Source organism: Haplochromis burtoni, unplaced genomic scaffold, assembly GCF_018398535.1.
Source record: "Haplochromis burtoni strain Fernald_Lab_line unplaced genomic scaffold, NCSU_Asbu1 Contig_28, whole genome shotgun sequence".
In the NCBI taxonomy this organism is placed as follows: domain Eukaryota; kingdom Metazoa; phylum Chordata; class Actinopteri; order Cichliformes; family Cichlidae; genus Haplochromis; species Haplochromis burtoni.
Window position 1 is genome coordinate 1,450,749 of NW_024582389.1, and position 13,587 is coordinate 1,464,335.

Consider the following 13,587-nt stretch of genomic DNA (forward strand, 5'->3'; position numbering starts at 1 on the left):
TTCAACTTTATTGTCATTGCACATGCACAGGTACAGGGCAACGAAATGCAGTTTGCATCCATCCAGAAGTGCTTTAGTGATATAGATATATTACAATATATATTAGCAATAATATAGATATGTGAGTATATTACAGAAATGGGTCTATTATGGTATGTTATAATGTACACGGTATGAAGTATGTTGTGAATATTCTATAACTATAAGTATGTACAGGCTGTAGTGAGTACAAGCTATGTACAGGCTATGAACAGGATATAAATATGAAAAACTATACAGAATATGAAATAAATAACTTTACAGAAATCTGAGATATACAGCTATACAGAAATGGGAACTATGCAAGTTGTAAACAGTTGTAGGATTAAAAATTATGTACAGAATGATTATTTACACAGAGCTATACAGTAGTGCAGTTAAGATAAGTGAGTGATGTGGATAATTTCTACAGAGGCTATATAAAGTGCTAGTGGTTGTGAGTGGTGGTTCAGTCCATGTTATTATTGTGTGTTTGAGGGTACAGTTGTCCATTGTGGGTGTGTGTATGTTCAGTCCATGTGTTAACGTGGGTCAGATGTCAGGAGGCAGAGTTCAGGAGTCTGACAGCTGTGGGGAAGAAGCTGTTCCGGTACCTGGTGGTCTTAGTCCGGAGGCTCCTGTAGCGCCTCCCAGAGGGCAGGAGGGTGAAGAGTCCATGTGATGGGTGACTGGGGTCTTTGATGATTTTCCCAGCCCTTTTCAGACACCGCTTCCTGTAGATGTCTTTTATGGCAGGAAGTGGTGCTCCGGCGATGCGCTGGGCAGTTTTCACGACCCTCTGCAACGCCTTCCGGTCCGAGGCAGAGCAGTTCCCGTACCAGACTGTTATACAGTTGGTCAGGATGCTCTCGATGGTGCAACGATAGAAGTTCACCAGGATGTCTGAGGACAGGTGGTTCTTCCTCAGAGTCCTCAAGAAGAAGAGGCGCTGGTGAGCCTTCTTGACCAGCTTGGAGCAGTTGGTCGTCCAGGTGAGATCCTCGGAGATGTGGACTCCCAGGAACTTGAAGCTGCTCACACGCTCCACAGCCGTCCCCTTAATGTGGATGGGTGGATGTGGGTCAGCATTCCTCCTGTAGTCCACGATGAGCTCCTTGGTCTTCTCGGTGTTAAGCAGCAGGTTGTTTGTGTCGCACCACTCAGCCAGACGATCCACCTCCTCCCTGTAGGCGGCCTCATCGTTGTCACTGATGAGGCCAATCACCGTGGTGTCATCTGCAAACTTAATGATGGTGTTGGAACCATCAGCAGGTCTGCAGTCGTGGGTGAAGAGGGAGTAGAGGAAAGGGCTCATCACACAGCCTTGTGGTACACCGGTGTTCATTGTGATGGTAGATGAGCAGTGGTTATCCAGCCGGACATGTTGGGGGCGGTTGGTCAGGAAGTCCAGTAACCATTTGCAGATGAGGGAACTGATGCCCAGGTCTGTCAGTTTCCTGATGAGTTGTGAGGGGTGGATTGTATTGAATGCTGAACTGAAGTCTATAAACAGCATTCTGGCGTAGGTGTTGTTGTTGTCCAGGTGTGAGAGGACAGAGTGCAGTGCGATGGAGACTGCATCCTCTGTGCTCCTGTTCTGGCGGTATGCGAATTGGTGGGGGTCCAGGGTGGGGGGGAGACAGGATTTGAAGTGTGCTAGGACCAGCTGCTCTAAGCACTTAGTGATGATGGGGGTGAGTGCTACTGGGCGGTAGTCATTGAGGCAAGATGGGTTTCTATTTAATTATAAACTTTGTCCTAATTATGTCCTGGGTTTCAACTATTTAATAATAAAAACACTTAAGGTCATGAAAATTAATTAAGATTTAGCAATTCAATGACGCATCCACCTTATTTATTAAAAAGTATCGGTATCAATATCGGCGATACTGACATGTATTTAATGGGAATCGGATCGATACCAAAATATGCAGTATCGCACACCACTAGTAACCACTGGTTACAAAGAAAAAAATTCCCCAACGTTGGATAAAATCAGTCAAAAAGAACTGCACTGAAAATCTACTTGTGATTTTTGTAGCCATTAGCAGACAGCTGTGGTTACCAGCTACCGGTTTGCATGGAAGACACTGACTTGTCTGCAAAATCCAAAACTGACTGCTCTTTAGTCCTGCACGCCTGGGGCTTTAGCAGTTGATTTCACAGCGACTGCCAGCAATCTCCAGCAGCTAACCGCAACCAAACTGGGAGTACTCATTTCCCCCCGGCAGCTTGGGGTCTCCTTAAATGAACTCAAATTCAAATGCTGACATCTACAATGAGCTCTCCTTGTTTAACTACTGTTAGACACAAATGTCATTGTGAATAGTTTCTTTCAATTTTTGTAAGCTCACGAATGGATATCAAAGGTAATTTTAATTGGAATGCTGTGTAAAATGTAAAAATGCAGATCTCATAAATCCATATTTTATTCATTCAGAGAGTATATAAAATGTTTAAACTGAGACATTTTACTGTTTCATGAAAAACATAGCCCATTTGGAATTTGATGGCAGCAACATATCGTAAAAAAGTTGGGACGGGGTCAACAAAAGGCTGGAAAAGTGAAAAGAAACAGCTTGAGCAACTTTTTGCAACTAGTTAGGTTAGGTAGCAACGCAACGCATCAGCAACATGTAAAAGTGTTTTAAAAAGTGCATCTAAGAGAGGCATCGTTTCTCAGAAGTAAAGAGGGGCAGAAAGTTTCTTTCAGAATAATGTTCCTCAACATAAAATAGCAAAGATTTTAAATATCTCATACACAGTACATCATATCAGAAAAGATTCACCTGCACTCAGCAATTTTGCGTGTAAGTGACACAGTTAAAAGTCAACACTGGATGCCCCTGATCTCTGGGCTCTCTCTGGAACACTTCCACAAATCATTTTCTGTGAGCACAGCTCACCTTGCCGTCTACAAATGCAGGTCAAGAAGAAGCCGAATGATGACATGATCCAGAAACACAATTTTAAATCTCTTTTTAAATGGACCAAGGCCATACTGTGGTCAGACAAATTCTTTTTGGAGAACATGGACACCACATGCTCTGGACTAAAGAGTAAAGGGACTGTTAACGGTTCAGAACTCTCTATCTCAGATGGTATGTGGGTGCATTACGGACTATGGAAAAGCCAGTTGCACATCTGGAAAGCCACCATGCCCAAAAATATACACTGGTTTTAGAGTAGCATATGCTGCAATGTCTTTTTCAATGAAAACCTGCCAAAATGAGTTATTATTTTTCTTAAAATATCACATTTTCTCAGTTCAAACATCTGATTTGTTAAAGATGTGGGTTTATTAGATTTGCAAATCATTGCATTCTCTTTTTACTTACATTATATTGTGAGACACTTTATATGAGTGATTTAGTTCATGGTTAGTTTATACATACTGACTAAATAATTTATTTGTATAGTCTAAAGTTTTTATCTACATCCACAAATCCAGCTTTGACTAAAGAGCATATCCATCCCATTAACTTATTTCCATTTTGTGTTTGGAGCTAACAATTGGAATTTCTGTAATGGACTTACATGAAAATAAATTAGCAACAGGTAGCCGAGATAGCAGGACGAAAGGCAGAAATAGGAAATGCAGATAATAACAAAGCGTAAACATGAGCACCGTGCCTGTAAAATGCTAATTCTAAAACATGGAGAACAATATCTTTAATTAAGCAAAACATGCTGAGAGAGGTTAGTCATTAAGTATTACACTGGACTTGATAACATGGCTTGCATATGCTCTGAAATTTAGGCTCCATTCCGGGTGTCCTCAGGGGAGAGCTAGAGTGGAAGTGTCTAGGCAGGTGGGCCAGACCAAACATCTGGAGAGGAGGAGGCGAGGGAGGTGGAGAGAATATAAGGGTAGAGGTGTTGGAGGGCGACTCAGCAGGGAGATGAGAGCTCCTCCGGCTCCCCGCTGAGGTTGAGTAGGCCGTGACATTTCCAATTTGCTCAAATTGATCGCCAGCCAGACCCTCTCTTCTCCTGCCCTCCCCGTCTGTGGTGAGGCCCATGCCCAGACTGTGGCGTGTTATGATGAATGGGCTAAATGTCAAGGACTTGAAACCCAGCTCAGATCCTCCATGGCGGCGCTTCATTTGGTATTCTGCCTCTCCGTCCGTGAGAAACATTTGCCCCAAGCTCAGGAATGTTGGTTTGTGATATTTTCTTCCCAGAGGAGTAAATGCTTATGACAAATTGCCCAAATAATATATGCATTTCATATTTTCTGTTATCTGGGGGAATTTTGGCATTTTAAATAATTGAGAGCTTCTTCTTCTTTTTCTTTTTTGCACTTAAAGCTGTGGCTTACAAAACCAGCCGGTGAGGCAAAGCTCCATCTTGAAATTTGAAGATTTCGGTACTGTTTGGCACGGTGCCGTTGACGTGAGTCACAGTCAGGCTGTGGCACGGTATCGCTGAAGGCCAGAATCAGTCGATAAAGAGTCATGCCTACGCACTGATGTGAACAGTGGCTCAGGCTCAAAGAAACTCCTCCATAGTTAGCTAGCGGGTGGATACCTGAGACAAGGTCACACTTAATTACTGAAGCGCACATCAAAGTTTGCCTTTGGAGGCCGTGTCGCATTTGTTTATAGGATTAAGTCTCGAGCAAAGCACACCAACCAAGCGCGTGTTAAGCCTGACCTTCTGAGAAGCAACTGAGTCATCTTTTCATTAGCAAGGAGGGTGGTACAGCACCTCAATCCACCTCTCTACCATCCTCACTGCATAATTGAAAAATTTCCAGGAGCTGTTCTTCACTGTTCACCAGACTCACATCTTTCTCTTCTCAGATCTTTTTAAATTTCACAAGTGTCTGCCAAAGGTATTCCTTTAAAAAAAAAAAGTACTCCAAAGAATATACAGCATATGCCTTTGCTCAGGATGTGATGACACTGACATAACCACCTACATCGCTATGAGTTCAAAGAAAATGTAAGCCAGTTAGCTCAGCAAGAATCCTCCTACATCCTAAACACTTCCACAGGAGATGAAACCGCGGGTCATGTTCTGTACAAGAGCTCATCTCTCAATGGAGATTGTGCTGTCGGGGGGGGGGGTGTATACCGTGCTGATGAGAGAGTGTGAACAGCGTAGCTTTCCCTCTTCTTCTTTTTTTTTACCTATCCAGGGTGGGGGCTTACCAGTAATGAGGCATCTAGCTGAAGCAAAGATGCATCAAATGAAAGGTTTCCTCACTGGTTGAGTCAACGCAAAGGTGCTGCTTCCCATATTTGTGAAATCCACTTGACTTCAGAGCACTGCTCGCACTGAGCTTCGCTGTGGTGTCAGTGCTAACCTGATTTGAGTCTTTGGATGCTGCTCATGTTAGCCCACTGCAAAAAAGATGATGTTCTCTCTCATACATGCACTCCCTGTTCCAGCATGGCAAATTAGAAATACCACAAACACACACACACAATTGGTATGTTTGTAAAGGAGGGAAAAGTGGTTGCACTCAGTGTCATCATCTGACAGTTTTATATCAAAGCCTGGGGCCAGACAAGAGACCTCACTGAGGGTAGTCTTTAATACAGACTTGGTATATAGTCTGTTCTGTCTCAGTAAGACCCAGTACATCTGTGTTATTGTTAACTGATATAGGAATTCCGCTGAAATAGATCTGTCATGTTGTGTTTTGTAATATAGAGCTGGCAGTGGCACTCAGTGGATTATTTTCTGTAGCTTTAGTGGAAATCCAGCTGAGCTGAAAAAGAAAACTGAACTTGGCAGAAATAGTTTGAAACTAATGATAAACTCAGAAGAACTGCCCTCTAGAGGGAAAGTATTTCCATTTATCGAGAAATTCTCATCACACGTTGCCCTTTAGTGATAATTAATTTGGACCATCATGAGCGAGAGAATAATTTATCTTTGCATGCAGACACTTAATAGATGTATCAATTCATATAACCTGAGTTTAACCTTTGCTACTGCTTGGCTCTGCTTCGTATTCAGAAGAATACATAAATCTGAAATGCGGGATACACAGGTGAATATTAGATCAGAAGCCCAATTTTATTTGGGATTAATCTGGAACAGATTACTACGGAGTTCTTTAATGTACATGGTCAGGTGGTGTATAATATAGACCCACTTAGAAAAAAGGCAGCAGCTTTTTTTTGTCGTAAAAGAGATTTTTTTTAAGAGTTTTGATTGAGATATCTGGCTTTCATCCTTTCCTTGACCCAGAGCAGTCTGCTTGTCATTGCACGATGCTGCTGTGAACCATGGTATTGCATGGTAGCATTGTGCAACGGGGTATTTCATCTTTATTCTCAGTCTTTTAAATGCCATTTGACAGTTTCCAAGAGTGCTTTCATTTACTTTTTAATCAAGACTTCTTCCCTTCTTCTCTGTGCACTGCTTCTGAGTTAGTTGTCCTACTGGCTGGTTCTCTCATCTCTTCACAGATCTTTTGACCACTTAGCTGCAGTTCCTGGGAACATCCCCGATAAAGACCCTTTGCAGTTTGGCTGGTCAACCAACTGATTGTCCAGCCAAACATGGTCAGCTTTGTTAGGTCAACAGAGACTTCATGGACCTCATGTCTTGGTTTTAGTTCTCACATGCAGTGTGACTTCTGGGAGCCTTTGATTGTTTTATGTCCAATCAAATCAGTTCATCACAGGTGGACTGCATATTTTATTCTTTTTAAAATGAATAAAAACGTTAAGCTGTCTGATTACTTTTTGAAGGAATTGTACATGAAGTACAACAGTGGTTGGTGCTGACAAATGTTCCTATTTCAGCATATTGTAATTCAAATGATCTTACAAGGAACTATACTCTTGAACCCCTGACAGCATGTCAGACTTTACAAAATCAAGCCTGTGACAGCAGTCTTTGCCTTGTAACGGATCTTTTCATATCAGATCACTTTAGAACTATAAAGCACTGTAAGGAGCAGAAAAAAAGCAACCCAGTATCCTGGCAAAACGTGTAATAGAAATGCCGGTCCACCGTGTCCATTCAACGCTTTGCTGTGATATTGGGTTTAAAAAAGGCTGCATAACACGGTAAAACCAAGTGTGGTAATATGTCCAACAAAGGACTGTCACCTGGTGAAAATGAAGAATTCAATAGTCAATATAAAGTTGAAAAGGTATTTAAAGCAGATGTACTTACCTGTAACTGTGGCTTAAAGAAGGGCAGCTCTTGGAAGACGGCTCTCTATTTTTGGAATTCTGCTATTTTTCTATTTTTTTCCATTTCTTTTCTGCCTGCTGCTCCTTAAATTTTAAACTTTGCAGAACGTACACCCTATCGAATGTCTCTGCAAAAGCATACATATATTTGTTACTCCAACATAAACATATGGGATTCACTCTCCACTTGCACACCCTAATTGTCCCCTCACATGGATTTCATGTACTGCTGAGAGGTGGCTACAATCGACCAGTTACCTTAATTTCTAATGACCTACTTAAATTAAATAATAGTGAGTTGTCATTTGGGGCATAATATAGAGGAAGTAGTTTAAATGTAGGACAAAAGGAGTTAGCACTATAAAATGAAAACATATAATGATTATTAAGCCATAATTCCAAGATATGAATACTTTCTTTTGAGCCATTAGAAAATGTTTTGGCAACAGTCCAACTGTCTCTCTCCTCAATGCAGGAACGCTAAATGCATTCCTAAAGCAAAAGGGTCAAACGGCTTCAGAAGGCCTCGTGTGGTCGCTAAGTGGCAATCAAGGTGACCGCTGGAAGCAGGCCAAAGTAAGCATCCACCCAACATCGTCTTTCCAGGTGAGCCTAAAAAACTTTCATTCAATATGCAGTAGCATTTCCCTCGGTGCCCTCTATTTTCTTCTTTGCCTGTGTTTGTGTGGTATTGGTTTCCCTGGGGGCTAAACACTGATGTAGCTGTGAGAAGTAGCCGGCATTCCCACAAAATGTCTGGTATGACACTCATTTCCATCAGGAAGCGTGAACTTTGTGAGTGGATGATGGAAAGCTGCAGAACTTCCATCATTTTTACAGCTTTAGTTGTAAAATAGGTAACTTTAGTTGCAGCTTCCAACAGTCTTGGTTTTAAATTTTGTGACATTATAAGCAAATACTTGCCACCTGCTGTTGTGTTTTTTAAGGTTTTTTTTCCCAGGTGTAATTTAGCTAAATTGCACTGTGCATTGACTCAGTCTTTATCTTACTGCAGTTCAAATTTCCCTTTTTTTCCTGTTCTTTACTTTTGTTGGTTTTTTGGTCTCTCAAGATTCAATATAATGACTTGTGCTACTCTCTGTAGGTCGTACTTCAAGGGATTCGGGGACCAGGCATTGAAGGAGACATTGCTATTGATGATATCACGCTGGAGGAAGGGGAGTGTCGAGACCCGCCGCCCAGTGAGTAGCACCACGCATCCGCCTCCTCCATCCTCTCCTCTGTCCCTCTTATCTAAATCCCAGGTACTCTCTCTCTACCTCACCGGACAAGGTTCAGATTTATGAGAGAGGATCTAATCTTAGACAGCTGGCAGCATAAAACGACCATCTCATGGGGAAAGCATGGTTGCCATGGCAACAGGGTGTGTAATCACATGAATGATAGCCGCGCTGGCTGAGTGGAGTACTGTAATTGCGCTGCTGGAACAAACAGAAGGTAAAAAACAGAAAACAGGACACGGAAAATGGCCTGCAATTGACAGGGCATTATTGGTTGGCAGACAAATACAGTTTCCTTGATTTAATTCCCGTTATTTATTCTGCAGGTATTATTTCCAAAAGCCGCTCAGACTTAGACATCTCTTTAACATGCCATAAATGAATCAAGATAATCTGCTTTCATTTTTCACGTCCGTGGTGGAAAATAACTGCCCATCTAACGGCAATCAGAGACAGTGATCTTGGTCCGCAAGATGCATTGTTTTTGTTGCTGCGAGTTTGTTATTGTATAGGTTATTTTTCATTTGGGTGCATTATGATTCAAAGCGACAGCATTAATTCATTTTGGAAGTAAAGGAGTAGTCGCCCGGGCTGAGGACAGAGTAATGTTATGAATTATGCAATTCAATCTCACGCAATGAATCTTACATGATTCAGCGTGATGTGAGAGGGGAAAACTGAGCAAGATGTCGTGAGGAATGATGAGAGATGACTTCTGACTGATTTTCCAGCTCAGAAAGAAAAATGCTTCATTGTGTCTGTTTTAGGATTTGTTCAAAGAAGTTAGTAGCAAACATATGGGAGAAAACGTATATTTGCTTTCTTGCACAGCAGGAGATCCATCTTTACCATTTATCCAGCTATTGTGGGCAGGGTGTTCTGGAGCCACCCAGCTTACTTTAGGAAAGACATGGGATACACCTGTGATAGTACTGAATCCCTCACAGTCATCTTCATTTGTGGTTAGGAGTTTACATACATATGAATGTAATTTTAATTTGGGGCTTTTAATTTGGGGCTTCTTGTCCCTTGCCACGTTGCACCTCGACCAAACACTTTTAGAAGCCATCAACAAGCTTCTGGTATAATTCTGCTTGGATATTTGACCACCTATTTTAGCATAATTAGTAGAGTTCATTTAAATTAGTTGGTTTGTGGGCACAGACCTCGCTTTTAAGCATAGTCCTCAAATTTTGACTAGTGTTGAGGTCGGGGTTTTGGAAAGGCTATTTCAGAAGCTTAATGGGCCCTTTCCTAACAACTGCGCATAATCAGTTTGAACAATTATACATAAGTACAAGACCCAAAGTGTGATTCTGAGATGATAGGAAATTGGTTAGGATGTTAACGAACAACCCAGGAACCACCAATGCTCAATTTAAAAGGATCTTGCAAATCCCACCAAGAAGAACGCTCAGATATCCAACCAGAATCACGCCGGAAGCTTGTTGATGTCTAATGAAGTGTCTCGTCAAAGTGCAACTTGCTAGTCCAAAGTGGTGGTCTACGTATGTGTTGGAGCCTGTATATATAATTTGGACCCTGTGTAGATTAGAGAAAATTCAAAATCATCAAAAACTTGTGCATCCAGTTCTTGTTTTTCAGTAAAGATGTATGCTGTCTAATCATTTTAAAGAAATCATTAAAAGCCCATAATTACCATGACATTCATCCCCATGGTGAGTGTATTTAAACTTCTGAACTCAGCTGTATGTAGTGAATTTAAAATCACCATTTAACCTAAAGCCCAGAACAGAAACAGAACAAAAACATCGCACAAACACAATGCTGAGCACTGCAGCCTCATGCACAGATGTTAGATGAGAGCATTAATTTGACTTTTACGTCTGCACACCGAATCTTCAGATCTTTAAGCTGAACTGACCAATTGTTGTGGTTACCGAGCAACTCATTAGCTTTAAGCAGCAGAGCTCTTTGCTGGTAACAGCCCATTATTTACTAGTTAAAAGCTCATTAAAAGATAGTGAAAGCCACAGGGATAATCACGATGTTATAGCTCTTTCATGACTGCTGAGTTAGTAATATTTCTGTATGCATAGTCTTGTATTTGGCTAAATGGAAAAGCTTTAGTATTCAACACACTCAACATATTTCTGAAGTGAATCAGCATGCTACAGATGGATAAAGCCATATTAAATAGTATGAGTAATAAAATCAGTATTCCCTTCACCACTTATCTTCCCATGTTTGTATTGAAATGTTTGCTTATTTCTTTCCCCCCCCATTTAGATCTCAGCGCCAAGGCTCTGTCCACATCCTGCCATATATGGCTGCTATGTGTCACCTTGGTGCTGACCCTCCTGGAAGGTCAAAGGTGACCCATTTCTCCATCATCTCAGAGGCGAATATTCAGAGCCGCCGTCTGTGAGCTGTACCCTCAACATCCAATCACCAAAGATTCATGCATCCTGAAAGCAGCGGGGTCCCCCCATGGACTGCAGACCACAGAAAGGCCGCAGTTATTAAATGAGCGAGAGAGAAAAAATAAGTGATTAAAAAGTTACACAAAAAGTAAATAAAGAAGATGCGCTACATTTTTTTTAAAGAGACCTCTTTTACAGAAAAACACCCGCTGACGCAGAACTCTGGACGACTTTACGAGCACAAAGGCAGGTCGGCGACGAATGAGCCCGGACCGGCGGAGGAGATCACAAGCATCGTGGGAGGGTAGTTTGTAAAGCACAAGAACCATTTCATGAGGCGCCGGAAAGCTTCCTTCGACGACGGAAGGAAATACAGACACTGCTGACTTTTTGAATATGAAGTAACATTTCCCTGCTTATCAATACATTCAATCAGACCTTTCTCTGTGTATCTTTATCTCCATTTTCTTGCACCAGATGCCAATCCCCGACACTTGTTTTTCACTTTAGCCCAGCCTCGTGTCATTCTTTGGCATTTCTTTATCTGCTCGGTGCTGTACTGTAGAAAAACAAGGACTCCGACAACATTTAGTTCTGTCTGCTTACTCCCCTGTAGCTGCCTACGTATCTTTTAACACTGTGCTCACGAGTCCAAGTGGCCAACTGACGGTATGGTGGCAGAACAATAAGAGCAGAAGGCTCAGCAGAGGTGTAGACAGGTGGACTGGAAGGCAGAGAGATGTTCGAGCTTAAAAGTGAGAAGGAGACAAAGCAGAGGAGGGAGAGGAAAAACAGGCAGGGAGTAGAGGAAGGTCCGATTAGCGAGGCCCCACTCGAATATTCAGTCAGCGGTCTGCCTGTGGAACAGAAGCCACTTTACTTTCTGCCATGAAACAAAGTGCCTTCAGATTACAAACCGAATCGTGAGCCTGGGTGTTAATCGACATCAAACAAGTCTCTGTTCATGTTTCCTCTGATGGGCTATTTTCTACATGTTTCTTTTGCCCCACAAGTGCTGATGGGAGGGCAAGGCGCGTTCAAGATCGAGAGAGGGGGTTGTGCCGCGTCCGGATTTTACTCCCGACGGAGCAGTCGCCCGCGAGTATCAGCGCGCGTTTTTGTGTGTGCATGCACTTAAGCCTATGCCTATGCACAGTTTCATGTGAGGGCAGCCAACCAGGCAGTGCTGGCAGACCCTGAGCACAGGTTTGGAAACAATTTGGATTACGAAAAAGAAAAAAGAGTGGCAACGGTCAAAGTGAGGCTCTGGATCCTTTTTTGTTATTTCCTTGTTTGTTCTGTTTTTGTGGGGGGGAGGGTTTTTTTTGGGGGGGGGGGTTGTCTTGTGCAGGAAAACAGTTTAAGATCATAGAGGAGGATAAAGACACTTCACCGAATGACTACCCCACTCTCCATTCCCACAGTTCTCCTCCCCTGCGGGCAAGATTTTTTTTTAACAAAACAAAAGAACAACTGCTGAATAAAACATTGCGTTGTACAGGGAGGAGAGCAGGAACTTTGGGACTGCAGGCGCTTCATTAGGGTGACACGCCTCACCCCTATCCTCCACCATTTCTATGGAACAATATGAGAATAAAAGATAATAATGACCATAATAATAGTCATGATATTTTATTACTCTAGCGAGAATGTTTCTCTGCTTTTACACAAACTGTGAAGATTGACTGTGGAAGATCTACCTGAGACCATAACCTTAACCAGCGGGGTTTTTAAAAAAAACAAACATGTATTGTAAAAAAGAGAAAATAAGAAAATGAAAAATTCCGTTCATTGTTGGTTATGACAAACGTTTTTGAGGACTTGTGTCTTGTTTCTTATTTTATTTATTTTCATTTTTTTCTGTTAAAGATGACTTAACTTCCTTTTACTTCTTGTTGTCTCCCTTTGCATTTGCTGAAATATCAAAGCTGGTGGAAGCAAAAGAAGCAAACCAATTTGGTAAATGTATAACTTGTAAATGTTAAAGAAGCTCTATTCAAAGGTTTATGATATATGTTTATGTTGGAGTACAGGAAGCACAACATACAGTTCAGCATATTAAAATCCATTTTATATTTCTCTCGCACATATGTGACCTACTCCCACAAATTCAGGCTTTTCCGCTCTCTGCAACAAAACTGAAAATTGAACTTTGTTTTGGGGTTTTTTAAAAAACTCGGTATCTTCTTATTTAAAGTGCAACCACAGCATTAAAGAACAAAAAAGGAAACCCGGCGGAGAAAGCAAATTAACTGGGTAAAGGTTCATTTTGGTGTTGTGGTTCACTATATGTAGCCTCTTCAGTGGAAGCCTGGGTTAGTCAGAGTGGGTAGTGTACATGCGTGAGCATCAAGCTGTGTACAATAGGTGTGATAAGAAACTGATACATGTAAAGAAGATAAATATGCTAATCAAAACAGAGCAGAATGATGAGCATTTCAGGGCATCTTAACAATATTGTTACAATCTGTGTGATGTTACTACAGAGATCACAGATAATATCTGCTCTCCATTCCTGTTTTCTTTGTTTTCTTCTTCTTCTTCTTCTTGTTTTTTTTTTTTTAATCTCAGACATTTTCATTTCAAGGTTTAGGATCACACTGAATGTAAATGGAGTTCTTGGGAGTTCTTTACTAGATGTATTGTCTTACTAAAACATATGTTTTCTGTGTGCTTTTGATGATGAGAACTTTCAGACTTTTATAGGTTGTTTTGGACACATCAAGAACATCAAGTATGTCTGACTTTGACACAGACTTTGACAGTTTCCAAATAATATAATCT

General features: G+C 41.5%; 1 protein-coding gene across 6 annotated transcripts in view; it reads left to right on the plus strand.

The window, feature by feature from the left end:
* Positions 1 to 10,928, plus strand: part of mdga2a (MAM domain containing glycosylphosphatidylinositol anchor 2a) — a 192,348-nt gene extending 181,420 nt beyond the window's left edge. For all 6 annotated transcript variants that reach the window (XM_005917647.3, XM_042219114.1, XM_005917645.3 and 3 more), the window contains 3 exons: positions 7,654 to 7,784; positions 8,284 to 8,380; positions 10,670 to 10,928. In XM_005917647.3, coding sequence (XP_005917709.1) covers positions 7,654 to 7,784; positions 8,284 to 8,380; positions 10,670 to 10,758 — 317 coding nt within the window. In that variant the 3' untranslated portion in view covers positions 10,759 to 10,928. The remainder of the gene's footprint in view (positions 1 to 7,653; positions 7,785 to 8,283; positions 8,381 to 10,669) is intronic.
* Positions 10,929 to 13,587: the final 2,659 nt, after the last annotated feature.